Source organism: Eumetopias jubatus, unplaced genomic scaffold (assembly GCF_037043125.1).
Source record: "Eumetopias jubatus isolate StellerSeaLion01/CBP00866 unplaced genomic scaffold, mEumJub1_p1.0 scaffold_9, whole genome shotgun sequence".
In the NCBI taxonomy this organism is placed as follows: Eukaryota; Metazoa; Chordata; class Mammalia; order Carnivora; family Otariidae; genus Eumetopias; species Eumetopias jubatus.
In genome coordinates, this window is record NW_028274815.1 from 2,627,901 (window position 1) to 2,655,227 (window position 27,327).

Consider the following 27,327-nt stretch of genomic DNA (forward strand, 5'->3'; position numbering starts at 1 on the left):
GTGCTGACCAGGGCTGGCCTTCTATTGTCCCCCATTGAGGGGGAACTGCCTGTCACAGTCCTGTGCTGCCGCCGAGGGGGGCTGGGTCCTTGCTGCAGGGTGTCCCAGAGCACACGCAGGTTCTGCCTGTGTCCATTTCATGGAGAAACTGCAGGAAGCCGGGGGCTGGGCAGAAGGTCTTGGTTCAGAGGCTCTGGCTTCCTGCGCCTGGAGCCACCACGGACCGCGGCCCTGTGCCTAGTGACAGCAGCATCACAGCTGTCTCCGGTGAGCACATGCCCCTCGTGGGCCTCTCTGTGCTTCACTCAGCTTCTCCTCGAACTGGCCTCACGGGCTCTTCCCTCCCCTCTAAGACGACCCAGGCCGGAGACAGACACATGATGAGGCCAGGGCACTGGTCCCCGGGCTTCCAGACGCACAGCTGTCCCCAGACCCTGCGCCGTGGGGACATCACAGTCTCAGGTGGGGGCTCTCTGGGTGCTGCCGCCGGGACCGGCCCTGGGGGGAAGAATCGGCGTGCCTGATCCCCACGGGGACGCAGGGCCAGCTGTGTCCTCCTGTGCCTTCTGGCTCTGTCCCCGTGCCACACGCACGGGTGACGGGTGCTGTCTCAGCAACACAGATAACCGATGAGCTATGGCTGCACGTGAGCCCCACAGCCTGATGCTGAGTAGAACGGGCACGCTCAGAGGCTGCACACACAGCCAGTGCCCGGGAACGCTCCAAGGCAGGCAAACTGGACAATATTTCGTTAGGAACACACTGGTGTGTAGGAAGGCTAGGAAGCCGCAGGAGACACATGTTCACAGCCCAAGAGTGCAGCTTCAAGGGCTACGGGCCGGTCCTGGGCCAGGGGACCGCAGGGGGCCAGCCCATCCTGGGGAGCTGGCTGGGCTCTACCATCTGTTCTGGGCGGCGTGTCGGGGTTTCCATAGCACCACACGTGTGCCTTTGTGTGTATGACATATCAGCCACAGAGAAGTAGAGGCAAGAATCTGGCGGCAGCCCTCAGGATGGCAGTCCCAGCGTGGCTGGTCAGGGAAGGCAAAGGTGGGCCCCCGAGGGAGAGACCCGAAGCCTGGGAAGGGCCCCCGACAGCTCCCTGCGCCCCGGCCCCGGCCTGCATGCTGTCACTCCCCGGCCCCGGTGTCTGAGTTCCCGTCACTGAGTCCCCTTCCTTGATGTAGGAGCCAGCGTCCCGCAAGCGCTCGTGATGAAGAGGGATCTGGCTCTGATCGGCCTGGCCTTCCTGTGGCTGCTTCCTGCGGGACATCCTCAGCAGACAGCGGAAGAGGCCTGCTCCCTGCACATTCTCGTCCCAGGCCTCAAAGGTAACCTCGACCTCGGCCTCCCAAGTGCAGCTGAGGCCCGAGGGCTGGTGCTGCTGCCGGCTCAGGGTCTGAGGAAGGTGGGCCTCACTTTCCCCATCTGCCAAATTCAGGGTGGACTACATAATGTCTACACTCTCTTTGGCCAAGGGATTCTGTAATTCTGAAGCTAGCCATATATCGGCACCTCAGCCCACAGGGACCCCATAAAGGCTGCTAACATTTGTTCCAGGCACCACACATACTATACTTCAGATGACTTTCAAGATGAGATGATCTCATCTGGTCCATTTTGCAGATAAGGACATTCAAGGCTCAGGGACATTTAGCGACATAGATAATCGATGAGCGACCGAAATTGGGTCACACAGCTATGAAGCCCAGGCTCTTCCACTGGGTTCCTGAGAGCTCTTAATTTCTTCTTTAAAAAACAAACAAACCCCAAAAGCTTTTCTCTTGTTGGCTTTCCTATAATTTCCTTCCAGGGACAGCTTTGCTCTGCAGAGCTGATGTGGGGGGGGCACTAGCCCCCGGGAAAGTATCAGCCCTCAGACTGGCATCTTCGTTTAGAAACGTCCCTGGTTTCTCCATAGCACAGGCCAGAGATTCCAGAACCTTGTAATTCCCAAGCAGGATCAGCTCCGCAATTAGAGGGCCCAGTGAAAGACCAATGTGAGGACCTCTTGTTCAAACGTTATAAAGGAAACTTTGAAACAGGGACAGGGCCATGCCCCACGTGGGGCGGGCGAGCTTGGGCCTCCTGCTCTAGGAGCAAGAGGCCTGGGTGAAGAGGGCCCGGCCCGAGACTCACTCCCTTCCCACTCGGTCTACATGGACCCGGCCCCAGAGCCTGGTCTCGGCCAGATGGGCCTGTGGTGGGGATGCTGCCAGGTCTCCTTATGGAGACGTTGGAGGAAGCAGACTCACATTTAGGGGCTATCAACCCGTGATGAGAATGACTGCCACCCAAGACAGAGCCGGGCGTCTCCGGAGACCAGACCTTTGTGAGGCAGTGGGACCGGTGAGGGCAGGTTCCCGCCGGGGGCGGACGAGACAGGTGGCCTCAGTGAGCAGGACGGGGGGTGGGCTCCTTGGAGGACAACGATGCCAACGCAGACCCTGCTCCCGAAGGCTTGTCCTCTAGCAGGTGAACAAGACATGTCCCCAGGTTGTGCGGAAGCCGTGTGGGATGTTTTGGGGCCTCGGAGCATGCATTCCAGGCACCCTGATAAACAGCAACATTGTTCCGTAGTCTTGATGGCCACAGTCTGTCCACACCAAAGGGACAATTCCAGTGGAGTAACTTTTTTTTTTTAAAGAGTTATTTATTTGAGGGGCGCCTGGGTGGCTCAGTCGTTAAGCGACTGCCTTCGGCTCAGGTCATGGTCCCAGGGTCCTGGGATCGAGCCCCACGTCGGGCTCCCTGCTCGGCGGGAAGCCTGCTTCTCCCTCCCCTACTCCCCCTGCTTGTGTTCCCTCTCTCGCTGTGTCTCTCTCGCTCAAATAAATAAATAAAATCTTAAAAAAAAAAAGAGTTATTTGAGAGAGAGGCAGTGTGCTCGGGGCAGGGGAGGGGCAGAGGGAGAGGGGGAGAGACAATCGCAAGCAGTCTCCACACTGAGCGCCGAGCTCTATCTCCCGACCCTGAGATCATGACCCCAGCCAAAATCAAGAGTCGGACGCTTAACTGACTGAGCCACCCAGGCACCCCGAGAAACTTCTTATCACACTTACTGAAGTCCCTACAATCAGCTTCACTGAGGTATAATTGACAAGAAAAAATTGCATATGTTTAAGGTGACAGGTGAATTCACGGAAACCTTGTGAAGTGATGTCACCTCACATCGTTCCCGTTCTGTGTATGGGGGTGGGGGCGAGGACTGCAGGGGTCTTGTTCTGGCCCAGGAACAAGGGGCCCTGACTAACACACACCTTTGGGGACTTTGCTCCTCTGAGACATGACTTAGCCTCTGGAGCCTGCTTCCTCTCCCGCCGAGGGGTGACCTCCTCTGTAGAAGCAGGTGCTGGCGAGCCAGGAGCGCCCACGGCCCTTCCTTAACTGGCCGCAAAGACGTCCAAGTACCTGACGTGTGTCTTCGTGGTTGGGTCGCCAATGACCCCAAATGCCATTGAGGCAAAAGCTTTGTGCCATAGATCATCATGTGACTGGCAGGGAGGCCAGCCAGAAGTAAATTCTGGCCATGGGTTCTTTACTTCTTTGAGGGAGGAGGGGGCAGTTGTCAATATGGTGGAGCATGAGATCGACACTTGAAATGTCAGCCTCTCGTGGTAGAGAAATGACTTGTCACATAGAACTTTACACGGCTCATCGGCCCCAAATCAGTGCCTGATAAAGGAAAGGATGTGGGGAGAGGACATTGGGCTCCCTGGGCAGACAGTATGGAGTCTGCGGGAGTTTTGGGGGAAGAGGCTTACAGCAATACGGTCCTGGGGTTCTCACCAGCGGGGACACAACCCTGAGTGTCCCCCAAGACCAGCCGCCGACCGTTCAGGCCCTGCCCACAATAAGTGGCACTTGAAGACAGCTTTGTTCTTGAGAAGCACATCTAGGCTGGGCTCCAAGGAGGAGGCCAAGGTCACTAGGAGAGAGTGGGACCAGGAGGCGTCCGCCACTGCTGTCTCCCGAGGGTCGGTGCGTGGGACCGGGTGCAGCTCCTGCAGCAGCCCCCACGTGCTGTCTCCTAGGACACGTTGTGCCCCCTCCTTGGGCTGGGGGGCTTTATGCCAGGGGCTAGGGAGGCTCTCTGCCTCTGGGCTCTGGACGCCCCCACCACAGGGACCACAGGGGAGCTCGGGGCGCCTGCCCCCCACTACTGGCCGAGACAATCGCCCATGATGCAGAATCTTGGGGAGAACGATGTTTGAGATTTTCTGATGATCTGAGAGAGACAAGACCCATGTGAGGTGGAAGTCTTGTCTTTAATGGAGTGGTACTCCTCGTTCCCCTTAGGAAGAGGACTTGTGGGGCACAAGGTAACGCTTGGTGCGGCTCAGGGACTTCGGTCCTCGGAGCCTTGCGGCGCACACGGGTGTGGTCAGGCTCAGCAGGTGCAGAGCCGGTGGCGGTCAGGAGGGCTGCGGCCTCACTGCTTTGTCTCTACGAGGAGCGTGAGGCTGAGTGCGCAGTGTTGGTCCACTGAGGGGCTGCTTATCTCGGTCCTTCTCTGTGAGGGCTCCGATGCCCTAGGGAGGGGTGGTCAAGACCTACAGCCTACTTCTCCTGGCCGGGCCCCTCCTCTGTAAGGTGGACGTGATCCTGCCTCACATGGTGCGGCGGGCTTACGGGAGGCATGTAGGGGAACGCCGGGTGTAGGCGCTGGGGCTCATCGTCCCCCGCCAAAGAAAAGCTGGCGGGTGCGCTTCGCGTGAATTTCCTGCAAGTGTGGACAGAGCACCTTTGTGATCCAGGCCCCCCCGCCCCCCGGGCGCATCGGGAGACCCCGAGCTGGTGGGATGTGCACGCCACCTTCCAGGGGTTTCCGTCCAGGGGGGCCGGCACGTGGAAGCAGGTGCTGTCCCGCAGGGGTGACACCCGGTCGCCTCGGCGCGGACTACCTCAGCCGTACACCTGCCCCTCTCCCCGACACGCGGGGCGGGACCGGCTATGTCCCTGGGCACGGCGCGCCGGGGCTTCCCGCGGCCCCCACGCACGAGCTGCGCGCTCCGGCTTCTCCCAGCCCGCGCCCGCGCCCACGCACCGGTCACTTCCCGTCTCCCGGCCGCTCACCTGTGCAGGTGCTGTCCCCCTCTCTCGGAGCACCATTTCCCCTGGCTACGGCAGGTCTCAGTCAGAAGTCACTTCATCAGAGCGCTTTTCTGATCTCTCATTCTCAATTATGGCTTTTTCGGGTTGAAATTATCGCTGCCTTTTATCTTACTTTAATCTTGTATCCTGTGCTGCTGATGAGAATTCTTAGGTCAGCCTGACTCATTCAGGTGCATGTCATCTTCACAAATTCTTCCTCCTCTTGGGTAACTGATAGAATCTTCTCTTTATTTTTGAGGTTCTGCAGTGTCACTGTGACACGTGTAAGTTATTTCACCTCCTCTCTTCCGCGTGGTTTTCCTGGGCACCTGCCGCTGTGTTCTCCCACACCCTCCCATAGTGCCGGGAGCTCACAGCTCCTAAACCCGCACGACTGTCTCGGCTTCCAATGTCTGTTCTCCCTTTTCTGGAATTCCTTTCAGTTGGATACTGGAATTTGTGGGGCTTTTCTTCACTTTCCCCTTGATCCAAACAAAACTTTCCAGCCCTTTATCTCTTTGTGTCGCACTGTGAAAACGTTCTTCATCCTGACCTTCTGTTTGGTGAAGTGGCTTGTACCATTGGCCACTCTGCTTCTCAGCCTTTCTGTAGAGCAATTCGTTGCAAAAATTCATTTCCTGTGCAAGATTTCTAGTTGGTTCTTTTCAGTGCTTTCTATATTTGTTCATAGATGCCTATTCTCTCTTGCCTTTATGAAGATATTCAGCATCTTATTTCAGGGTCAGACGCTGACTGCCCCAAAAGTCCCTTTCCTCTGTTGGTTCTCTTCTGGATGTTGGTGTTCCTCAAATGCCCACGGGTTTTGGTGGCGAGCTCAGTCTGTTAGTTGGTATTTCCTACTGGTCTATCAATGTGTCTCGGAGTATTGCAATTGTAATAATTTCCTTTTTTAAGAACGGTGAAGCACCCAGAGATTTAAGCGCCATGGATGTGTGCTAGGCGTGTGTGAGCCCACCCTCCAGCAGGGGCCTGGGTGGAGGCTTCAAGGCTGGGGCACGCAGGGCACAGTGACAGGCCAGCTCTGTCTTCTGGTTGGTGGCACTCACTTTGCTTTTCTCTTTGTTTACTTAAGTTTAAATGGGAAGTCCCCTCCTTCAGGCCAGAGGATCAGTTTTGGGCATCTCATTGGGGAATCTGTAACCTCAGTTAGCCTCTCACCAAGTGTGAGTGCCCAAGGAGAATCACAGAGAACTGGAGTAACTTAGATGTTGGCTGGTGTTGTGCGTACCTGGGGAGGTACACCGAACCCCTGTCGGCCCCCGTGTGCTCTCATGGGGGCACGGTACAGCAGTCAGGCAGACGAGCCGTATAATATGGAACAAGGGCCTCGTCACCGGAGAGAGGAGGTAGTTGGTGAGGGAATCAGGAGGAGCAACCTGGAGGGTCAGGTGAGAAGGTGGCTGCCAATACCTGGGCTCCAGATGAAGACCTACTGAGGACAGTTTTAAAAATGGGACATTATTTGTCACCACATTCAGCCTTGGTGGTTTTAAGAAGGGACATAACATAATTGGATCTGTGTTTTAGGAAGACGGTTTTGGTGTGGATTAGAGTGGGGGGAGGAGGGGGCCTAGGGAGGGCCCTTGATGTCTCCCATCGGGACTCCACCCTCCGCTGCTCGCGGGCTTCTCCACGTTTTGTGCATGTCTGTCCTGCATGAGCACTGTGAGCGCAGTCCCCAGGGCCGCACGAAGCCCCGGGGCCGGCCGACTGGGCCAGAACATGGCCAGGACAGGGAGTGGGCCGGTCAGACCCCGCAGAGCTGGGCAGAGTCTTGCACTTCGCCGATGAGGGAGACAGGAAAGCAGAGATGATGCTGGGCCCGGGGCTTGCAGTCCGGGAGAATCAGTGTGTCAGCCAGAATCAGGAATGTCACAGGAGGGACTCATCTCTGGGGAAAAGCCATCGGGTCGATTTGCAGCGAGCTAAGTGTGGGGTGTCAGGAGATGAACAGCCCATCTCCCTGTTTCAGTTCTGAATGAGATAAGCGACAGATCAAAGATGCGCAGGTGTCTGCCAAAACATGACCAGGACTCAGGACAGAGGCTGGGGGGCATGTAGCCTGGGCTGAGAGCAGGACACACTTGGCCAGCAAACCTGAATCAGGTGGATGTGCCCACCTGGTCACAGGCTCCCCAGCCCCGAGTGTGTGCTGCAGGTGGGTGTGGGGGGCTCATGCTGAAGGGACCAGGGGATGCTGATGTGAGCACCTGTTTATTCTTCCCAGGCACATCAGACAGGTACAGAGGGACACCGCGGCCACGGGAGATCCTCCAGACCCCTGCTCTCCTCATGCTGCCGTGAGGGCAGGGGGTCAGCAGCGCAGGCACAGGGGGTCTCGGGGAGTGTTGTGCGCCCGAGGACAAGCTAGCCCAGAGGGATAATTGGAGAGAGGGACACAACATCCCTAGAGGGGAAAGGAGGGTGGAAGCAGAGTCCCGACACAGATCTGGGACGGGGAAACCTGAGAGCCCTCGGTGATGGAGGGTGGGAAAATGGGGGAAAGCCGATGGGGGTGGGAGATGGTCTGGATGAGAGATGAAGTCTCCTGGGGGCTGGGGCGGGGGAGAGAGAGACCAAGGGGCCTGGCCGGCAGCACACACAGGGTGGGCAGCTGACACTGGAATCCGTGCTCACGAGGAGCTCCTAAATGCAGTGCCTTCTTCCGCAGGGGACGCTGGAGAGAAGGGAGACAAAGGTGCGCCGGGACGGCCTGGGAGAGTCGGCCCCGCAGGAGAGAAAGGTACCTGCTGCCCCTCGGCCCGCCGAGGTCTGCCCAAGAGGGCACAGCTGCTGCTCCAGCTGCTGCAGGAGCCTCAGGGGAGAGGCAGGGTGCGGGCACTCCAGAGGACTTTGACACCTGTGTAGTGAGCCAGGGTGCAGAGAGTGCTCCTTGTGCTCCAAGAAACAGAGTGCGTCCTGGGAGCGGCACATAACAGTGTGGTCACGTGTGTGCAAACTCAGTCCCAGCCCGGCCCCTCACCAGCCTCCTCTGCAACATGGGGGTCATTTGGGAGCGTTACACATATAAGTGCAATTGTGAGGGTGTGTAAGAAACTCTGAAGGTGTGTCAAAATTATGGAGAAGTGTAAGCATGATGGAGGTGTGCCAAAAGTTATGGAGGTGTGCAAACGGTGATGGAGGTGTGCAAGCAGCGATGGAGGTGTGTGAGCAGTTGTGGAGGTGCAGAAACAGATAAGGAGGTGTGTAAGTGGTGATGGCGGCATGTAAACAGATAAGGAGGTATGTGAGCAGATGAGGCGTGCGAGCAGTGATGGAGGTGTGTGAGCAGTGATGGAGGCGTGCAAAGGACCAAGTGGACAACCTTGGGTGGGGTGCGTAGGGTACACAGGGGTGGACGCACCTGTGGCTAGCAGATCCTAATTGCTGAATCTGTTTCCTTCTTAGTACAATTGCGTATTTCTCCGTATCCCCTGGGGTTGTGCCGAGTCTTACAGGAAGTAGATTGTACATGCAAATTAGCCGCACAGTAAAGGGGGTAGAGGTGCATTTTCGAGGTTCATGCTCTGTGCTCTGGGACTTACACTGACACCCATCCAGCTGGTCCCCCAACCAGTTCTCCAACACTGGAGAGCTAGGCGGTTTCCAGTTTCCAGAAAGTTATTATGACAATGCAAATAAAGGCCATTGAGTATATATATTCATATATTTAGTCCATGCACTGTTTTTTCACTTTTTTGAGGTACAGTTTATGGACATTCTCCTTTTGATATGCAAGTGATGAGTCTGACAGCTGTACACATCTGGGAAACCCTTGTCGCATTTGAGACCAAGAGCATTTCTGTCACATCCCTCCATTAGTCTTAATGATTTTTATTTCTTGTTTTCTCCTTTGTTCTTAAAAAAATCAGTTAAAAGAATAAATGAACTATTCTCCTAGTTCAAAGTTCAAAGCATATAGAAACAGCTCACAGCAAATGAATGCTCTCCTTCTAGGTCCCGGGCTCCCTGGGATCCTTCCCACCAACACTGTCGGTTGATCTCTCTCTACAGAGGTATTTTATGGGTCAGCAAGCACACCAGCAAAGGTATACCTGATTCTTCCCTCCTTGTGTACAGACAGTTGCACCGTGCACGTATGGTTCTGCATCTCCCTCTTTCACTTAACAATACGCCCTGGATCATTCTATAGGAGCACAGGCATGTCTCCCTCCTCCTCTCGTGTGGTGACGCGCGGCTCCATGCTTCAGCTGATCTGTTCCTGGAGAGGGGTTTGCTGCAGACAATAGTCTCGTATGTGTCATTTTTAAATGTCTGTGAGTACAGCTTGAAGATAAACTCCTGACTGTAACAGAGTGCTGGGGCATTTGAAATTCTGGTAGATGTTGCCCTCCCGAAAAGATTGAAACAATGTCACAGGCAACACAAGGAATGTGTCACCTGCCGCCCTCACTGGGAGGAAAGCTGCAAATCTGAGAGTAGTAAAATGCCGCCTTAGTAGGTTTGACTTCACTTCTCTTATTATGAAGTAGAGTCATCATCTGGGCATTTAAAAGTCATTTGTATTTCTTTTCCGTCTTTTGGTCCTTCTCCTCCTTTCTTGGTTGTTTTCTTCTATCTTTAAAAAAAAGTTTTGGGTTCTTTTTCTTCTTGATATGTAAGATACTTTTGTACTTGTATTTTCTGTGCATATCTCTGAATATTTCCTTAGAATACGTGGCCGTAAGTGAAATTTGGAACTTTAAAAAGACTATCTGTGCATACATTCTTATGCTGGTCCATACACTTCCCACTCGAAATGAGCAATCTTCCCGAGTTTTGGGGAGCACTCCATCTGTGTGCTCAGCAGACGCAGGAGCGAGTGAGGCAGGAGCTCCTCCCCGGTGGTCCCCGCGAGAAACAACAAGGTGGCGGCTATATCCCAGCAGAGGCCAGCCGCGCTGACTGAGAGGAGAGCTGACCAGGGAGCCGGGGCTACTTACTCCCCGTGTCTGTCTGCCCATCTGCAAAGGGTGGCTGTGAGGGAACTGCTTCACAAAGTTCTCGGGTTGTGGTAAGTTAACAGTGTCTCAGAACTAAAGCGCTGTAGTTTTTATTTTATTATTATACTTCTTATGAAAGTGGAAAGTGCTGTAGATAGTCTTATTACTGAACTCATTATGATATTTACACAGTGATAAAAGGGATGTGCCTCTACTTTTTTGTGTGGGCGATTTTATATTTCAGCCAGGAAGTGGGTAGTTCCCCTAGTCTAGACGGTCACAAATTCATTTCACGATCCTATTTCATTGATGTTTTTTCAAAGTAATGACATTTGAGCTCAGCGTGCAAGTGGCAATAAAGTCCTACCTTCATGAAGTAACTGCCTTGTTTCAAATTTTTCCAACATATGCTTGTGATAGAAAGTTTAATATACCTAAAGTGGTGAGAAAATCATCCATAATAAAATCATCCAGAGGTTGGCACTTACTTTAGGATATTTCCTTTTTTTGTGCCTTTTTTTGCTTTGTTATAATTGTATTGTCCGCATAAATTTGCACCCTACTTCTTAAATTTAATGTCAGATTTTAGTGTCACCATTTTTCATGCTGTGAAACCATTTTAATGGATGCCCAATATCCACGGGTAACTTAAAATCCCACCCTGGGCGGCGTGTTCCAGTGTGGAGTCCTCTGTGGGGTTAGGGTGGGAGAGAGGAGCCTGGCCCTGGCCCTTTACAGTCCCGCACCAGCAGCGGCCGGGGTCACCAGCATGACACCCTCTGGGGGGTCCGCGAGTGTGGGGTTCATCGGGCGTCTGGCACCGCCGCTGATGAAATGAGCAGCTCTGGTCTGGGGTCTTTACTAAGTGCAGAATATAGAGAACACATCAACCCACGTGTATGTACTTGGATCACTGAGTAGTGGAAGCATTTATGGAGAAATGTCAGAAGTCTCCTTCTTGGGGCGATCTTGAAAAGAGGATTGGCCATGACGTGACGCATGGGAGCGAATCAAACAGGATACAGGAACAGACATGACTGATTAAAATATTTACACAAAGACAGAGAAAGTATGGGAAAGAAATAAACCAAAACATTAGTAGTAGATATTTCTGGGTTGTAGGATTATACGAATTTAAATGTTCTGTTTTACTCCTTTCTGCGTTTTTGGTATTCCCAGCAAAGAGCATGTGCTGATTTTCGATGTCAGCACGTTTTTGTAACTAGAGGCATGGGTGTGTAGCCTCTGGCCGCTTCCCGCAGACGCCCCATGTGCTGACGCGGTGCTCCGGGTCCAGCCGGCCATGGAGAGCCGTGGACAACCTCAGAAGCCCTGCCCCCGGCCCCCCCCTGCAGGAAAGCTCCCAGGAAGGATGACCTCAGCTCCCGTGGCCTCTGTGCGGTGTGGGGTGGGGAGCTGTGTGGGGCCTCGGAGTCCTACGCTCTGTCCCCGTCTCCCCGGCTTTCCTCCCGCCCGGAGGCTTTCCAGCTCAGCGCTGGGTTTAGTGGGTCACGGCCACGGCCCAGGTGTGCTGTTCCTGATGTCCAGTCTCCGACATCTGTAGCTTCCAGAAGGCTCTTTGCTCCGGTGGAGTCGTGAGCGTTCCAGAAACCGGGGGGCTGGGACTTGCCTGGTTTTAAGGTGAGGGCAAATGGATCATTGACTTTTTTCATTTTTCAGATATTATTTTCCCTGGAATCATTTTTTCCATGTAAATATTACTGGACCCTTGAGAGATTTTTAGAATTTATTATTTTCTTTAGCTTTTTTAAGAAAAGATTTTATTTATTTATCTGAGAGAGAGAGAGAGAGAGAGAAGGAGCAGGGGAGGGGGCAGAGGGAGAAGCAGACTCTCTGCTCAGCCGGGAGCCGGACGTGGGACTCGATCCCAGGGCCCTGAGATCATGACCTGAGCCGAAGGCAGTTGCTTCACCGACTGAGCCACCCAGGGGCCCCTAGAATTTATTATTTTCTAAATATGTATCACATTTTACTGATTAGCGCTCCCCTTGTGCTGAACTTTCTTCTGTGTCATTTGCACTGGGTTGGATCGCCTGATTGGAACGCTCGGTTCTAAATTGTATAGAGAGACTCTCCCCTCGATTTTTAGTTCCTGATGGGTTTTTCCCTGTGTAGTTTCAGCCAGTGTAAGTTTTATTTTGCGATGGTTATTTCTGCCAGTGATATTCTTTATGAAATTGTTAGAAGACTAATAGCTCCTGTTTATGATTTTGCTAGTGTATGAAAACAGTGTGAGGAATTCCGTTCAGGTATTTCAGGATTGCTCTGTTTTTGGAATTGCTCACCAGCCTTGGTCTCTCTGGGTTTACACACTCCGGTTTGTCCTGCGGCGGCCCCTTCCTCCACGTGCCACCTCGCTGCTCCCTGCAGTCTCTCTGTCCCGTCAAGGACCTTCCGCTGTGCCCGCCCCGCCTGCCGCGGTGATGCCGAGTGCCGCGTCCTCTCACTGTGGACAGCTCCTGGGTCGCATGCCTGTCTGTGGGGGGAACCCAGGGCGAGGTGGCTGCCACAGCTGGGGGGGCGTCCCCGAGCCCACATCACCGCACCTGTTCAGGCAGCTGTGGCTGGGCGAGGTGGGGCTGCTGAGCTCCCAAGGGCCCGGTAGGGCAGGAACCCTGCTTCCCGCTGGAGGATAGGATTGCAGGCCCTGCAGGCTCACTGGGAAGGGGAGGCTAGTGTTTCGCAGACACCTGCTTGACTCAGCCAGCCAGGGCACGCGTCCCTCGTGGTCCTGGGCCACAGGCAGTGGGTTCCCCCGGTTGCTTCTGGAGGTGCTCCCGCTTGGACACAGCGTCATGGGGGTTGTTGCGGGGCGCAGAGCCTCTCTGCCCCTCTCTCCAGCAGCTGCAAAAATGATCATATGTAGAGTCTTGTCCTCAACTTCTTCCAACCCATGTTTTCATTTGAGGCTCCGTGGCCTTGAGTTGTGTGAGTTCTGGCAACACCCCTGAGCCTCCTGTCCTTCTGGCACATTCTCTGGGTGATTCCCTCTGGGTGGGCAGAGTCCCTTCCTTGGATGTCCCTAAGCCATTTTCCATAAATGCTCTGGAGCAGGGCTTCCTCCCTTTTGGGAAGTGCTGGGCCTGGATGGATCTGTGGTCCCAAATCCTGCCTTCTGCCTCAGGCCCTCCTTCACATCTTGGACAAACTCACTTCCTTCACTTCCGGGGCCAGTGAAGATGCAGCAGGAGCTGCTGATATGGGGCCTGCTGCCTGCCCAGTGGAGAGAGCTCCTCCAGCACCGGCTGCTGGAAAGGGGGGGGACCCTTGTGATTTGGCTAGCTCCCCCCCACTGTCCACTGCTCCATCCAGACCACCTGCGAGAGCTTGCCCAGCACGCCCTGTGCTGTGGGTCTCACGGGCTCTCCTGGGGGTGGGGGCGGTGCTTCCTCCCGGCCCCCCGGCTGCTGGGGGCTTCCAGCGGGCACTTCCCTTGCCCTTTGCCTCCACAGCTAATTGCTCTGCCTCCCCTTCTCCCTGCTCTTCTTTTTTTTTTTCATGCTCTGTTTAAAAGACAACATATTACATTTCAGCTAAGGTAGAAAATTTTGGACAAGAAAAAAATATCTGTATGTATAAGATGAGGTTATTTCGATGAAATTCATGCTGTGAGGTCCTGCACATTTGGTGGGGTGAGCTACAAAGGTGGCCCGAGTCCTCACATCGGTGGCCAGAGGAAGACACGGGCACTTACATCAGTGGTTCTCCAACGTATTCGTGCCTTGTGAAGCAGTGCAAGTGTAATAGCATGGGGGGCTCGGGGACATCACGGACCACCTCCTCTTAGGGCTTTGCAGGGCGCCATGACCATGGGACTCAGAATCCATCAACTGCTTAGACTCACAAACTGTCCCTGGCATTGAGGCCTGAGGGGCATTGAGGCCGGAGGGGTAGTTGTCCCGGGTCCTCGGGGAGGGGCCCTGCTAGTGACTGGCCCTTTATGGCAAGTCCTGACAGGTGTGCGGGGGGCGTGGCGTGCCACAGGCCTGCCATGCCCGTTTCTTTATACACCGGACGCCATGCAAGATCTTGGGCCGCTGGGGCAGGTGCACTCACTTCCGTCTTGAGGACTCCGGAACCTCACGTGAGATGTGGTACTTGGAAGGCCCTTGATCAATTGAAAAAGACCTTGAAATTCAGTATCTTTGAATGTCTTTGAGATACGTGCTGAGGGTCCCAGGGGTACGCACACCTGCCTCGCTCCAGGTGGTAGAGGACAGGTCTGCGGCCAAGGCTGTGGCCGCGCCGGGCTGGGCTCCCTGCAGTCTGCTGACCACAAGGCTCGGCTCCACCGATGGCTCTCAGACTGTGTGCACAGGAACGAGCTGGGCTCTCGTGAAGACGCAGCTTGGGTCCCGAGGGCGGCAGCGATGCAGGCGTCCACCGGTAGGCGCCCGAAGCGCTGTTCCCGCGATCCTGCCCCCGGGCCTGCGCTGCAGGGGTGCTGTGAGCCTTCCTGAGCATCCCACACCCTCGCCTGGTGGCTCCACCAAATGCGGCTGCGTCCAAGCGGGTGGGGCTGCCGGGGGGACTGGCTCTTTGGCTGATGTGTCGTGTGTGCCGGGGGGGTCTCGGGTCAGCCCACGGAGCAGCCCCCTGCCAGGGAACTTGAACAAGAGAAAGTGCGGGCAAGCTGATGGATGCCTTTTCTGAAATAACAGACAGGCTGAAGGGTCTGCAGAAACCTCCTGCTGTCCTTTGTCCTTTATTGAGGTAAGACTACTTTCCACATTTCTAGCCTGCGCGTCTCTGTGGCGACCTCACAGAGATGACTTCGCTGACAGCCTGCTACGTGCGTCACCTCAGGCTTCAAGGCTCCTCGTCCCCAGACGCGCTGCTGAGACAAGATTAGGAAGGCCCCTGGGCCACTTGTCTTAGAAACTGGGGACTCTCCTGGCATACGGAGGTGGAGGGCGACCCTACGTCAGTGACAGGCTTTCTGGGCTCTGCAACGTGCACATTACCCTTCGTTAAAAATCGCTGGGGAAGCTGAATTCTGAGTGCTCTTTTTGCCCCATCTCCACTTCAAAGGACTGTGTGAGATCTTCATTAAAATTAATAAGAATTACCTGCCTGCTGTGAGCTGCTCCCGTTCCTCCGTTCCTCATGTGTGTCTAGAGGACAGACGTGCTCTCGCACACTTCTCATTAGTGGGATGGGAGGAGGGGAGCATCACATCAGCTCCCAGCTCCCTCGGGAGCCTCTGCCAGAAGCTCTTCAAACCGAAGGGGACAGGACCTAAGTGTGTCTGGTGCATTTCCAATCGTCTCCCACAACCAAGGGAGGGAAATTTGTTTGCTTTTTGCAAAAAGCTTCTTGTCATTTGGAGGGGCAAGAAGGCCTTCCTGGAAGCAGGAAGAAGGCGGTAGGGCTCTTGTTCTGATCTATGCTCCTCTGAGAGCCTCTGGGTTTATAACTATGATACTTTTCTGCCCAAGGGCTATTATCCCAAGAAATGTCTGCCAGTAAAAACAAGTCAGCTACCCAAACCACCTGGGACTGCTGTAGAGAACGTGCTGACAGTCTCAGGGGATCTTAACGGTTCTCACCTTTTCTTCCCCAACACACCCAAGAGATAGAACATTCCTACTTGGAGCAATGGCCATTCCAGTGATAGGTCAGTGTGTAGGGGTTATGTATGGCAGGGGCGAGCGTGCGGGGGGCTGGGTGGAGGGGCCTGGTGTGCCCTGGTGGTCTGGGCTCAAACCCAGCTGATGCTTACCAGCTTTACAACCTTGGGGGGCATGAGGATAAAGGGTACGTTTGTACATGCGCACGTGTGTATGGGGTGTGTGTGCTTGTAGCTAGTTGTGTATGTGTGTACGAGTGTTTGGACGGGTGCAGGTATGTTTGCACATGTGTATGCACACGGGGGCATGTGTTTATAGATGCATGTGGGTCAGCATGTATGGGTGTGTGCACGCATGAGTGTAGAATGTATATATATGTGCATGTGCGTGTGTGTGTGTGTGTGTGTGTGTGTGTGTGTACACTGCCCAGCACCAGCAAACGGTGGCTCTGCTCGGCCTGCTCGGCCTGCTCAGCCAGAGCGGGTGTGCTGTGGGGTGGGGGCGTGCACGCAGCGGGGTGGGGTCTCTGACCGCCCTTCCGGCCCGGCCCTTCCCCACACGGGCCCTCCTGGCGTGTGGTATGACCAGGTCTTGTCGTGTCTCAGGGCCTGCAGGGCCAGAGGAGGAGGCCATTGTTAGAGGGAGAGGGACAGTCTGGGGGCAGGTAAGGTGGGGCTGCCTGGCAGGTGTCCCCGCTCCCCACTGGCCAAGTGTCCTCAGCCTCCGCGACATGGCCCCGGGGTGGGGTGGGGGGGTTTGTCTTCCCACAAGCCTGCAGCGTGCGTTCGGCCTGGCTCCTGAAGATGCAGCCTTCCTGCTGGGACTGGTCTATGCAGAACGTCCCTGGTGCCAGGAGCACGGCCACTGCTCCCCGGCCGCAGTGCGGGTTTGGAGCCCTGGATGCAGAACAGAGGCCTTGGTCTGGGTGAAACTCACATTACCAGGTGCTCGGCGACCCAGGGGCTGACCACCACTCTGATGCCTCCCGACAGACAAGGATGCTGAGGCCCAGAGCAGGTGGTAACGTGTCCAGGGTTGCACGGGCAGAGGACTGGGACCGGGGTCTCGTCTGCCTGACTGCGGAGTCCGTGCTCTGGGTCACGGAACAATACTCTTCCCTTGCGTGCTGTGTGACTTGAGGTGGGCCACTTGGCCTCTCTGAACTCGTTTCTCTCGTGGGGCCGAGAAAGTGTCCTAGCCTGCTAGGGCTGCCGTAATAAATCCCACAGACGGGGCTGCTTAAACACCGGTGTTTACTCTCTCGGGGTTCTGGAGGCTGCTGAGGCCGGGGTGCCGACGGGGCGGGCTCCTGGTCGGGGCTCAGTGACCGCCTCCGTCACCCTGCTCCGTGAGGCCTCCGGTTTTCCTCAGCGCCCCAGGCCGTGTCACATGCTTCTCCAAGGGTGGGAGCTGACCCCACCATGGCCCGAAAGCCACTTGCTCTCACGTCATCCTCAGGTTATAACTTATTCACGACAGCAGGATGTGTGCTGGACTCTTAGGGCATCCCTCCACTGACAAAATGACCCGGTAATTAACCGTTGTGTGGGGGTGGGGAAGGCATTTTACCAGCTACACTTCTGAGGGCCGGTGTCTCGGTCCAGCGCTCTCCTCCGGCTGTGTGCTTGGGCCGCAGGAGCGGTCTGGGCGGGAGAAGAAGGGGCAGGTCTCGTTTTGAGTTTCTCTCTGCCGGGGCTTCAGGGAGAAGAGCTCCCCCCCACCTTTCTAGGGGGGGTCTTCCTGGCAGACAGCAGACCTTTCGTTCATGTGATGGGTCCACACTCACAGCCAGTGTGTGCGCTAATGTGGCGCCCAGACTCCTCTGGAGTGTTCGGGTTTGGGAGTGGGAAGGCACATTCCTTTATTCTCCGGGCTCTGGCAAACCTGCCCCTGTCTTGTGGGAATTCAGGGGGGCGTCCCGTGTGTTGGAAATAATCCTCCCATCTGGTCAGTGCAGGTGCGAGTCCCTGGGTGTCTCTGGGCCTCTGTCTTCCCATCTGAAGCTTGGGTTCGCTTGGACAGTCTGCACCGAGGCCTCCTGCTCGGGGCACTGTCTTCGTCGGAGCACCATATGGAGCGAGTGTTTACTCACTTGGTCTGAGCTTCCCCATGAGGATGGGATACAGAATGTCCCAGCCGACCGCTGCTGACCGCTGAGTGAAAACAATAGAAAGACCTCAAGTTTTGGGGAGACATGAAAACTAGAAAGGCATAAACAATGACGTCCTCTTGACATTTATCCTGCGGTTCTGCCCAACTTTTCCAGCACTCGTGACCCATTCCAGACCCCAGGAAGGGGGCACCCTCCAGAGTTAAGGAACAGAGGGCGCGTTGTGGAGCTGGGGTAAACCAGCTCTGCGTCTCTCCGGCACGCCGAATCAGAGCCACTGGGCGCAGGGGGCAGAGCCATGTTCTAACCACTGGGTCTGTCTCAAGATGGCTGGTGTGGAAGGGACCCCAGAGGCGTTCCAGACCGCAGCTTAGAGACAGCGGATGGGCTGGGTGGCGGCCGACCCCACTGGCCCCGGGCGCTGAGCACCTGCTCCTCCTTCAGCGTGAAGTAACGCCCCTTCATCACCCTCAGAGTGGCCGGTAGCGTTTCCTCCGCTACGGGGTGTTTTGGGCATGTTTCCCTACAGGCCAACACTTAGCAGTGACGGCGGGACCGTCTGGGGCAGGGCTACCGGCGGTGAGTGTGTGACGGGCTGTGCGCTGGGCTGGGGGGTTGATTGAAGCCGTTCTTGTTAGCTGTCCCTCTGGCTGTCCTGCTGGCTCACCAGGAGGGTTAAGGAGGCTGAGCCTGTTCTGGGGACCTGGTGGCAGGAAGAACAGGCGGGAGCGTGGAGCAGGTTCGCAGTGACTCAGGGTCCTCTGGCCGTGGAGCGGGGCAGGGCTGGCTCCTGCTGGTGAGGAAGGAGATGGGGGCAGGGGCGCAGATACCCAGTTTGCAGCGCTGCCCCCATGGACCCCTGGACCTACGTCGGTGCAGTCGGGGCTTTGCAGGGGCTGCCTCCCACGTGGGGCGCCACCTCCACACCCGCCATTCCTCGCTTGCTGCCGCTGACTCTGCCCCTCTGGGACGCCCCCCCCAGGTCCCCATGACCATGTAGCCAGAGGTCTGTGCCTGTCCTCATTCGAGGCTTCTCTGCAGTGTTCAGCTGCTGACCCCGCTCCGGCCAGGGCCTACCGCTTGTCCCTGTCTCACCTGTCTCACAGCACAGCTCCGACCCCGCGGGCGCCCCCTCCTCCAACGCCCCACGGGGTCCCTGGGGCCTGCCCCTCCTGCGGGGCGACATCATCGTTACCGCTCACCTGCTGGTCTGGGGCCCCTCGCAGACCCGGCCCTGCGGGACACGGGCACAGCCGCTTCCTGCTCCTCTCCCCACCCTGCGTGCCCAGGCTCTCCCTGCCATCACCTGTTCCTAAAGCCCCCACCCCCCCGACACCCCTCCTGTGCACTTGGCTCCAGCTCTCGTCTGTTCCCTGGCCGGGTGTCCTTGCCCCCTTCCAGCCCCTCTGAGTGTCAGCCGATGCGCATCAAGCAGGAATCCTGTCTCGTCACTCTCTTCTAACTCCCCCGCTGGAGGTTTGTGTGCCCCCCCCCCGGATGCCCTCCTCCGCCCCCCACTGGCCAGGGCTTCCTCACAGCACCTCTCCTGTTACAACACACCTGTTACAGGTGTCTGATCGCTCCCCGTGCCCGCGCCGGTCTAAGTCCTGCCGCCCTGTGTCCCCGGCACACGCACGGCTCGCCGCTGTCACGGCTGGGCCAGCCTGGCCTTGGCCTCCCCGGGGCCCCTGCTACCGTGGCACCAGGAAAGGGGCTTTGGGCCTCAGATCAGCAGGACACAGCTCTGTCCTGGTCCTGCCATACACCGGGCACTTGACCTGGACCAGCGGCTCAGGTCCTCGGGGCCTTGAATGTGCAGGGAATCACTTCTGTAGCCCAGTAAGAGAGGACGTGAGGGTGCTTCGTGAATCAGTCTGTGGGACTGTGTTACGGCGCTGTGTGTCCATGTCAGCCCGAGCTGACTTTTGTCTTCTGTCCTCTGACCTCTATCCTTAATTTAGGGAATGTCGCAAAGCTGAGCGTTCCCGGCTGGGAAGTTCTCAGGTTCAAGGTGTGAGTTGGTGTCGGAGCAGGACAAAGTCTTAATCCGTATGCAGTCCACTGTCCTTCCTGTCATCTCTCTCCTGCAGAGTTGCTCGGCTGAATTTCATTTAGTTTCAGATTATTAAATTAAGTCTGATTGCATGTTTCCTTTACCAAGCGTTCTCTGTGTATGTGACGCTTGCTGGCTCGGTTTGCAGTCTGCGGCAAGTAAAGGAGGGACGCCAGGCATGCAAGTGCACTCTGGGGGAGAACAGCCCCTCTGCCGGCGTGATCTGTGCTGCGGCTGGGTGCGGACCGCCCTTCTGGGTCTTAGTGCATTGGTCAGCGGGGACGGTCCTGTGGGTCACGCGTGAGGACAGTCACTGGGCCGGCCTGCAGCGACGGGCAGCATGGAGGCGAGGGGGCAGCCCGGTGGTGACGCTCTGAGCCGCGCCGGAGGGACTGACGGGAGGTGTGTCACCGGGCCCTGCTGGAGAACCAGTCTTCCTAGGAAGCGTGTGACGAAGCATTCCCAGGGCCGTACTCTCCCTCCCCCTCCTTCCCCTCCCCTCCAGCTTCCCGGGAGAGGAGCGGCGCTCTGGCACCGCGCCCACCTCCCCCGGCGGGCATCCCAGCTTCCCGGGAGAGGAGCCCACGTGCCCGTTGACAGAGTGTGGCCTGCTTGACTTGGTCTAGGGCTGGGATGGAGGACAGACAGCCTCTCTCTACTGGTGTAACTGCAGAGCAGGAGGGGCCTGGGCTGAGGGCGGGGCAAGGGACGCACCGGTGGTCTCCTCCGTTCTGCAGTGCGTGCGGCTTTTAGGGGAGGTGTGTTCTCCGCTGGGAAATCTATCAACAAGGGACCTGTGAAGAGCCTTCTGGGGTCAATCACATATGTGACCTGGGAGAGAGTAAAGATGAGTGTTACACCCTTCCTGTCTCCTCCGGTGTGTGTGCGAGCGTGTGCAAGCATGTGCGCGTGTGTGATGCTGAACAGGAGGTATACTGAATCACCTGTGCACCAACCAACTTTGATCTTGTTTTTTCAGGAGACATGGGTGACAAAGGACAGAAGGGCAGTGTGGGTCGCCATGGAAAAATTGGTCCCATTGGTTCTAAAGGTATTTGTGACGTACGTCTTGCCCCATTCCCTTCCAGGCTCCTGGCGCGGGCGCTCGAGAATGATTGCAGATTGGCCAGTCCTGCCTGGTGGCTGTGCTTATTTCTGTGTGGTTGACACATGGTAAAAGCGGTCCCAGGGTCTGCATTTGGGATCAGTCAGAGTTACCTCCTGGCTGTGTGCCCACGAGGGTGGGGCAAGCGCTCCCCGTACTGCAGGATTCACAGGGCACCCCAGTGGAGAACCGGGGACTGGTTACTTAGGCAAGAACTTTCACTTCCATAATCAGCTTAATGAAACACTGAGCCCCATTTGAGTAACGGGAGGACCGTTCTCTAGAAACACTGTCTGTCCCCCTCCAGCTTCGGTGACTTTTTGAAACTGTGGGTGGCTCTCCATAAGAACGGGACCCAGGAAGGTAACAGCCTGGGTGAGAGCAGCCCTCTAGTGACAAGACGCCTGCCCTTGCCTGGGTCCGTCTCGGGAGCTCGTCTGACCGCGTAACCCTGCAGGGGTGGGCGGGCCAGGGACACTGCTGAGCCTGTGTAGCAGGGAGGCGGCTCGGGGTGGTGGTCTGCCCAAGGCTGGTGCTGGAGTTCTTCTGCCTCAGTAACCTGCCGGCGTGTTTGAGCCGTGAGCGGGTTTGGGTGGTTTGTTCTGATGGGTGGCCACGCACCTCCCCCTGGCCGCAGCTCATCCCTGGCAGGAAGGGGTCCTCGGCAGGAGCGTGATGGACACTGGCCAGCCCAGCATCTCTCCTGCAAACCCGTGGGAAGCACCTGCTGGGATGGCCCTCACTCGAGAGCACGTGCATATGCGTGGTATGAAGAGGGGCTGCTGTGCTCCACAAAAGCTTTGAGAAAGTGTGGGAAAATAGTCATAACATGAAGCTTGCCATTTTAACTATTTTCAAGTGTACAAGTTAGTGGCATTAAGTACGTTTGCAGCATTGAGCAGCCAACTCATTTCCAAACCATTTTCATTCCCCCGAGAGGAAGTCTGTCCTGGTGAGGCGGGGTCTCCTGGTCCCTCCCTCAGCCGTGGTCACCCCTTGTCTAATTCCCGTCTCCACGAATCGGCGTATTCTAGGTCATTCACGGATGTCTGACTTATTTCACTTGGCGGCACGTGTTCCAGGCTCATCTCCTTCCTTCTTAAGGCTGAATCGTGGCTACACCACATTTTATTCATTCGCGCATCTGTTGGTAGAGATTCGGGTTGTTGCCCCTTTTAGCTGTTGAGGAGAGTGCAATGCATGTTGGCCTCCAGGTAGGGACATGTGTGCCTCTCGTGTGCTCCGTGTGCTCTGGGCAAGTGTCAGTGGCTCACCGAGGGCCAGTGTGTCAGCAAGCCCCTAATTTGGTTACTTTGCCTGACCTGTTTCCGGGGAAACAAGCTTGCCTGACCAAGCCCCGAGGCCGATGAGGGAGTCACAGGGATGGTGTGGACGGAACCGGCAGGCTCTGTCCCTCCCCGCGCCGATGGCGGGCAGCGGAATCCAGAGGGAGAAGCGCTACTCCTTCCCCATCCCACGCCGCTGGCTGGGATGCTCAGGCTGACTCGGGGGCAGAAAGATTGAGCGGCAGGAATATTCATGTGCGTTTAATAGATTTGTTGTCTAAACTTAGAGCGGCCAGAAAGCATCGTTGGCACGACTGTGTCCAACCCCTTTGGTTTACCAGCTGGGAGGCCGGTGCAGCAGGGCGGCTGCGTGGCGTGTCCTGTCTACGGGGGGCCGCGTCTCAGGCCAGGCAGGAGCCCAGGTGTTGCGCTGGGGGGAGGCTGTCCCCAGGTCCACCCCCGTGCCAGCATCACCGTTTCCCTGCCGTCAGGAGGGCGAGAACTGGAGTCAGATTTAGCTGTTACTGACCCAGGGGGTTAAGGGTTCATGACAGGGTATCTACAGACTGTTCTATGACACATCTGGGATTTTTCAGACCCGACTTAAAGAAGGGTCATCAGGTCATCTCTCAGATCTCGTGATAGGCGTCTATTCCACATCGCATCGATAGAGCCCGAAGAGTTAATTATCTGTAGAACACAAGTCCCTGTGTTCACAGCAAAGAGGGGATCTGCAGGAAACCCTAGGACATTGCACAGGGAAGAAATAACATTGTGAGCCTTGGCGATTTTAACCTCTCCTGATGTGTCCCACCTCTGCTTGACCTTGCTTTGACCTTGCTCTCCCTTTTCAGGTGAAAAAGGAGATTCTGGTGACATAGGACCCCCTGGCCCTAATGGAGAACCAGGTATGGCATAGAGGGTGCAAGGGCTTTTAAAACGTGTTAAAAATTGCACTTTCTCCCGGTTTTATTGAGAGGTAATTGACGTACATGACTGGAAAGGTTTAAGGTGTACAGCACAATGGTTTGATTTACAGATGCTGTGAAACGATCACCGCCATAGGTTCAGCTAACACCCATCTTCTCCTATAGACACAACAAAAAGAAAAGAAAGAAGAGAAAAGGAAAAAAAAATTATCCTTGCAATGAGAACTCCAAGGACTTGCTCTCTTACCAGCTTCTCTGTGTGTCCTGCAGAGGGTTAGCTGCGGTCCTCAGGTTGTGCATCGCATCCCTGGTGGGCGTTTACCTCTGCACCTGCTGACCCCCTTCCTCCTGCTCCCTTCCCCTGCTACACATGGAAGTGAGATTGTGTGGAGTTTGCCCTTCTCTGCCTGACTCGCTTCACCTAGCAGTAATGCCTTCAGGGTCCATCCATGTTGCCACAAATGACAGGGTTTCCTGGGGCTCCTGCGTGGCTCAGTGCATTAAGTGTCTGCCTTTGGCTCAGGTCATGATCTCAGGGTCCTGGGATCGAGCCCCGTGTCGGGCTCCTTGATCGGCGGGGAGCCTGCTTCTCCCTCTGCCTGCCGCTCCCCCTGCTAGTGCTCTCTCTCTCTCTGGTTCTCTTGTGCCCTCTCTCTCAAATGAATAAATAAAATCTTAAAACAAATGACAGGTTTTCCTAATTGCTCACAGCTGAATAGTACTCCATTGTGTACACATGTCACAACTCCTCAATCCATTCCTCCGTGATGGACACGTAGGTTGTCGGCTGGGTTTTGTTCCTCTCTGTAACAGTCTTGAAGTGCTTGCATTTCTTACGAAGCTTTTAACGTAGAAGAGCCGAGCGGGAGGCATCACACTCTGTGATTTCAAGTTATACCATAAATTGACAGGACTCGAACCAGTGCAACACTGGCATAAAGACAGTCCCACAGACCATGGGGGCAGAACCAAGAGCCCGGAAATAAACCCAGGCACATACGGTCAACTAATATTTAATAAGGGAGCCAAGAACAGTCAATGGAGAAAAGACAACCTCTTCAATAAGTGGCGCTGGGAAAACAGGACAGTCACAGAGAAAAGAATGAAACTGGACCCCCATCTGACACTGCTTACAAAAATTAACTAGAAATGGACTAAAGACTTAAAGGTAGGATGTAAGACCCATGAAACTCCTATAAGAAAACAGGAATGAAACTCCCTGATGTGGGTCTCGGTTGTGCGTTTTTGGATATGACACCTAAAGCACAAACAATAGAAAGAAAAGTAAGCAGGTGGGACCACATCAAACTAAAAAAGCTTCTGCACAGCAGAGGAAACCACCAACAGAGTGAAAAAATATTGGCAAACCATTCATTTGATAAGGGATGGATCCAAAACCTGTAAGGAGCTCATACAACTCAATAGCAAAACAAACAACCTAATTAAAAAATGAGCAAAGTACCTGAATAGACATTTTTCTAAGGAAGACATATGAAAGGTCAACAGGTACACAAAAGGACACTCGACATCTCTAGTCATCAGGGAAATGCAAATCAAAACCACAATGAGATGTCACCTCACACCTGTCAGAATGGCTGTTACCAAAAGACAAGAGCTAACAGGTGTTGTCGGGGATGCAGAGAAAGGGGAACCCTCCTACACTGTTGGTGGGAATGCAAGCTGGTGCAACCACTCTGGAAAACAGTATGGAGGCTCCTCCAACAGTTGAAAATAGAGCTACCCTACGATCCAGCGATCCCACTTCTGGGAATATATCCAAAGGAAACAAACACTGACTCAAAGAGATACCTGCACCCCCGTGTTCATAGCAGCACTATTTAGAATAATTAAGACATGGGGAAAATTGCACTTGAGAAAAAAGTGTAAATCATGAAATAAAATCGCAGGGGTCTGGAAAACAGTGTGTACGGCTGGCATCTTCTTTCCTTGTGTGTCACACCCTCTTGTAGACTATGTCAATATTCCATTTCCTTCTACCTGAGTATTCTCACGTCCTTCTTGGGACTGTAGTGCTCGCCGACTTCAAGGATTGGCTCAGATATACGTGTCCCCAAGCACGCATTCCTCATTTCTGAGTACCTCCCCTTCCTCTGACCACCAGACTTCTCGGGAAGCACGTCTGCACTTTCTCGTTCTGGAGCTCCTTGTAGCTGGCTCCCTGCAGCCTGACGCCCGAGAAGGTCACCCGGGACCCAGCCGCTCAGTGGCATGGCCAGCTTCCTGGTGCTGGTGACAGTGACCTCTCGGCCCACTGTCCCGCGGCCGTGACCCCCTGTCCGTGGAGCTCGTCTGCTGCCTTTCGTCCTCTGCGTGGCTCCCCCAGCTCCATGTCCGCCTCGGTGCCCCCGTAGTCTGGCTCCACCCGTCCCCTTGCCTGGCGCATGTCCACCATGTCCTGCTGCCCATGTTGGTCCAACCACCCCCGGTTCATGTGGCCTTTCCCACGCGGGTGTTGTCCTCTGTCCCACGCTACCCACATTGTCCCACACTGTTCCACGCTGCCCTGCTGTCCTTCACGGTCCCGTGAGTCTGCACAGCTGTCCTGTGTCCTGTCCCTGCACCAGCACCTCGTTCAGGCTCTCGTGACCTGTCCGTGGGCTTGCCGTCAGGCCCTGGGGGCGTGGGTGGGGGGATCCTGGAGCTGAACCGGCTCCCCCGTGGTTGGGCCCTGACCGTCCCTTCAGACCGCCGTGTGCGTGGGCACGTTCCGGCATCCACTGTGCTGAATCAGCCTGTCTTTCTCTGTCTCACACATACTGTGTCTCCATTTGCTGACATTCATCCTGAGTGTGACATTCAGAGAGAAGCCCTCGAGAGAGCTCGGAGCTTGGAAACTGGGGAAGAAAGACATGTCTGAGTCAAAAGCCCTTGTCTGAAGGGCTCCGTCAGTACTGTGGAGAGGACGAATGTGGTCACGGGACGGATGGCAGTGCCTCCCACCGTCACCTTGGGCACAGCCGGTCCTGCAGGGAGGAGGACCCGGTGGTGTGTGGGGCCGGCCGGGAGGCCAGGGGACAGCTTGAAAGGACACGGAGGAGCAAGCCCACCACTTGTCACTGCAGAGAGCAATCCAGAAAGCCTGGACAGCCTCAGGGGGCGTGGACGCAACACTGGTCTCAGATGAACTCCACTGCAGCAGCGCTGTGAGAGGGACCCTCATGCTGCGGGGCCCCCCACTGTCCTCAGATGTTCTGGCTTCTCTGCGTCCGCACGTCACTGCCCCGAGCCCCGTCGTCCTCCGGGATGCTGCCACGACTCCGCCCTCCACCCCCTCTCCCCTGCACCTCCCCTCTTCCTTCCCACCCACCCAGAGCCCTATTTGAAAACGGGTCGGTCCTGGGGCTGCCCTGTTGACCTCCCTCCGCTGCTTCTCCTTCCCTTCGGGATGAAGCCCGGAATCTGTGTCCCAGCCTTGAAGGCCCGCGGGGTCCACTTGCCGGCTAGGGTTTCTGTCTGGGTGGGGGGCTGCTTTCTGGAGTGCCGTCCCGGGGGCATCTTCTGACGCGGGGGCCCCGTCTCCACAGGCATCCCGTGTGAGTGCAGCCAGCTGAGGAAGGCCATCGGTGAGATGGACAACCAGGTCACCCAGCTGACGACGGAGCTAAAATTCATAAAGAACGGTACGTTCTCAGGGTTTCCCTGTCCACCCCCCCCACCCCCGAGACAGAGGGGCTCTGCTGGCGTGTGGCGCCTGCTGTCGGGGGCCTCGCGTGGGTGCCGCGCCCCGAGCGGGATTACAGAAACGCGAGTGCTCACTTCCCAGCACTGCCCCCCCCCCGCAGCTGTCGCCGGCGTGCGCGAGACGGACAGTAAGATCTACCTGCTGGTGAAGGAGGAGAAGAGGTACGTGGACGCGCAGCTGTCTTGCCAGGGCCGCGGGGGCACGCTGGGCATGCCCAAGGACGAGGCCGCCAACGGCCTGATGGCCGCCTACATCGCGCAGGCCGGCCTGGCCCGCGTCTTCATCGGCATCAATGACCTGGAGAGGGAGGGCACGTTCGTGTACTCGGACCGCTCCCCCATGCAGACCTTCAACAAGTGGCGCAGCGGCGAGCCCAACAACGCCTATGACGAGGAGGACTGCGTGGAGATGGTGGCCTCGGGCGGCTGGAACGACGTGGCCTGCCACGTCACCATGCACTTCCTGTGCGAGTTCGACAAGGAGCACGTGTGA

The 27,327-nt window shown here is 56.0% G+C and overlaps 1 protein-coding gene across 5 annotated transcripts; it reads left to right on the forward strand.

Annotated features, from left to right (window-relative positions):
* Positions 1–1,195: 1,195 nt before the first annotated feature.
* COLEC11 (collectin subfamily member 11) lies at positions 1,196–27,327 on the forward strand. 5 transcript variants are annotated; one of them, XM_088026158.1, is made up of 6 exons: positions 1,196–1,331; positions 7,787–7,858; positions 20,792–20,863; positions 23,058–23,111; positions 26,678–26,773; positions 26,903–27,327. In XM_088026158.1, exons 1-6 carry the CDS (start codon positions 1,214–1,216, stop codon positions 27,325–27,327), a joined length of 837 nt encoding a protein of 278 aa, XP_087882284.1. In that variant the 5' UTR covers positions 1,196–1,213. The 5 variants fall into 5 exon arrangements, with proteins under 5 accessions (XP_087882284.1, XP_027955345.1, XP_027955348.1 ...); XM_028099544.2 differs by having other exon boundaries at positions 1,214–1,331; positions 26,936–27,327; XM_028099547.1 differs by lacking the exon at positions 20,792–20,863 and having other exon boundaries at positions 1,214–1,331; positions 26,936–27,327.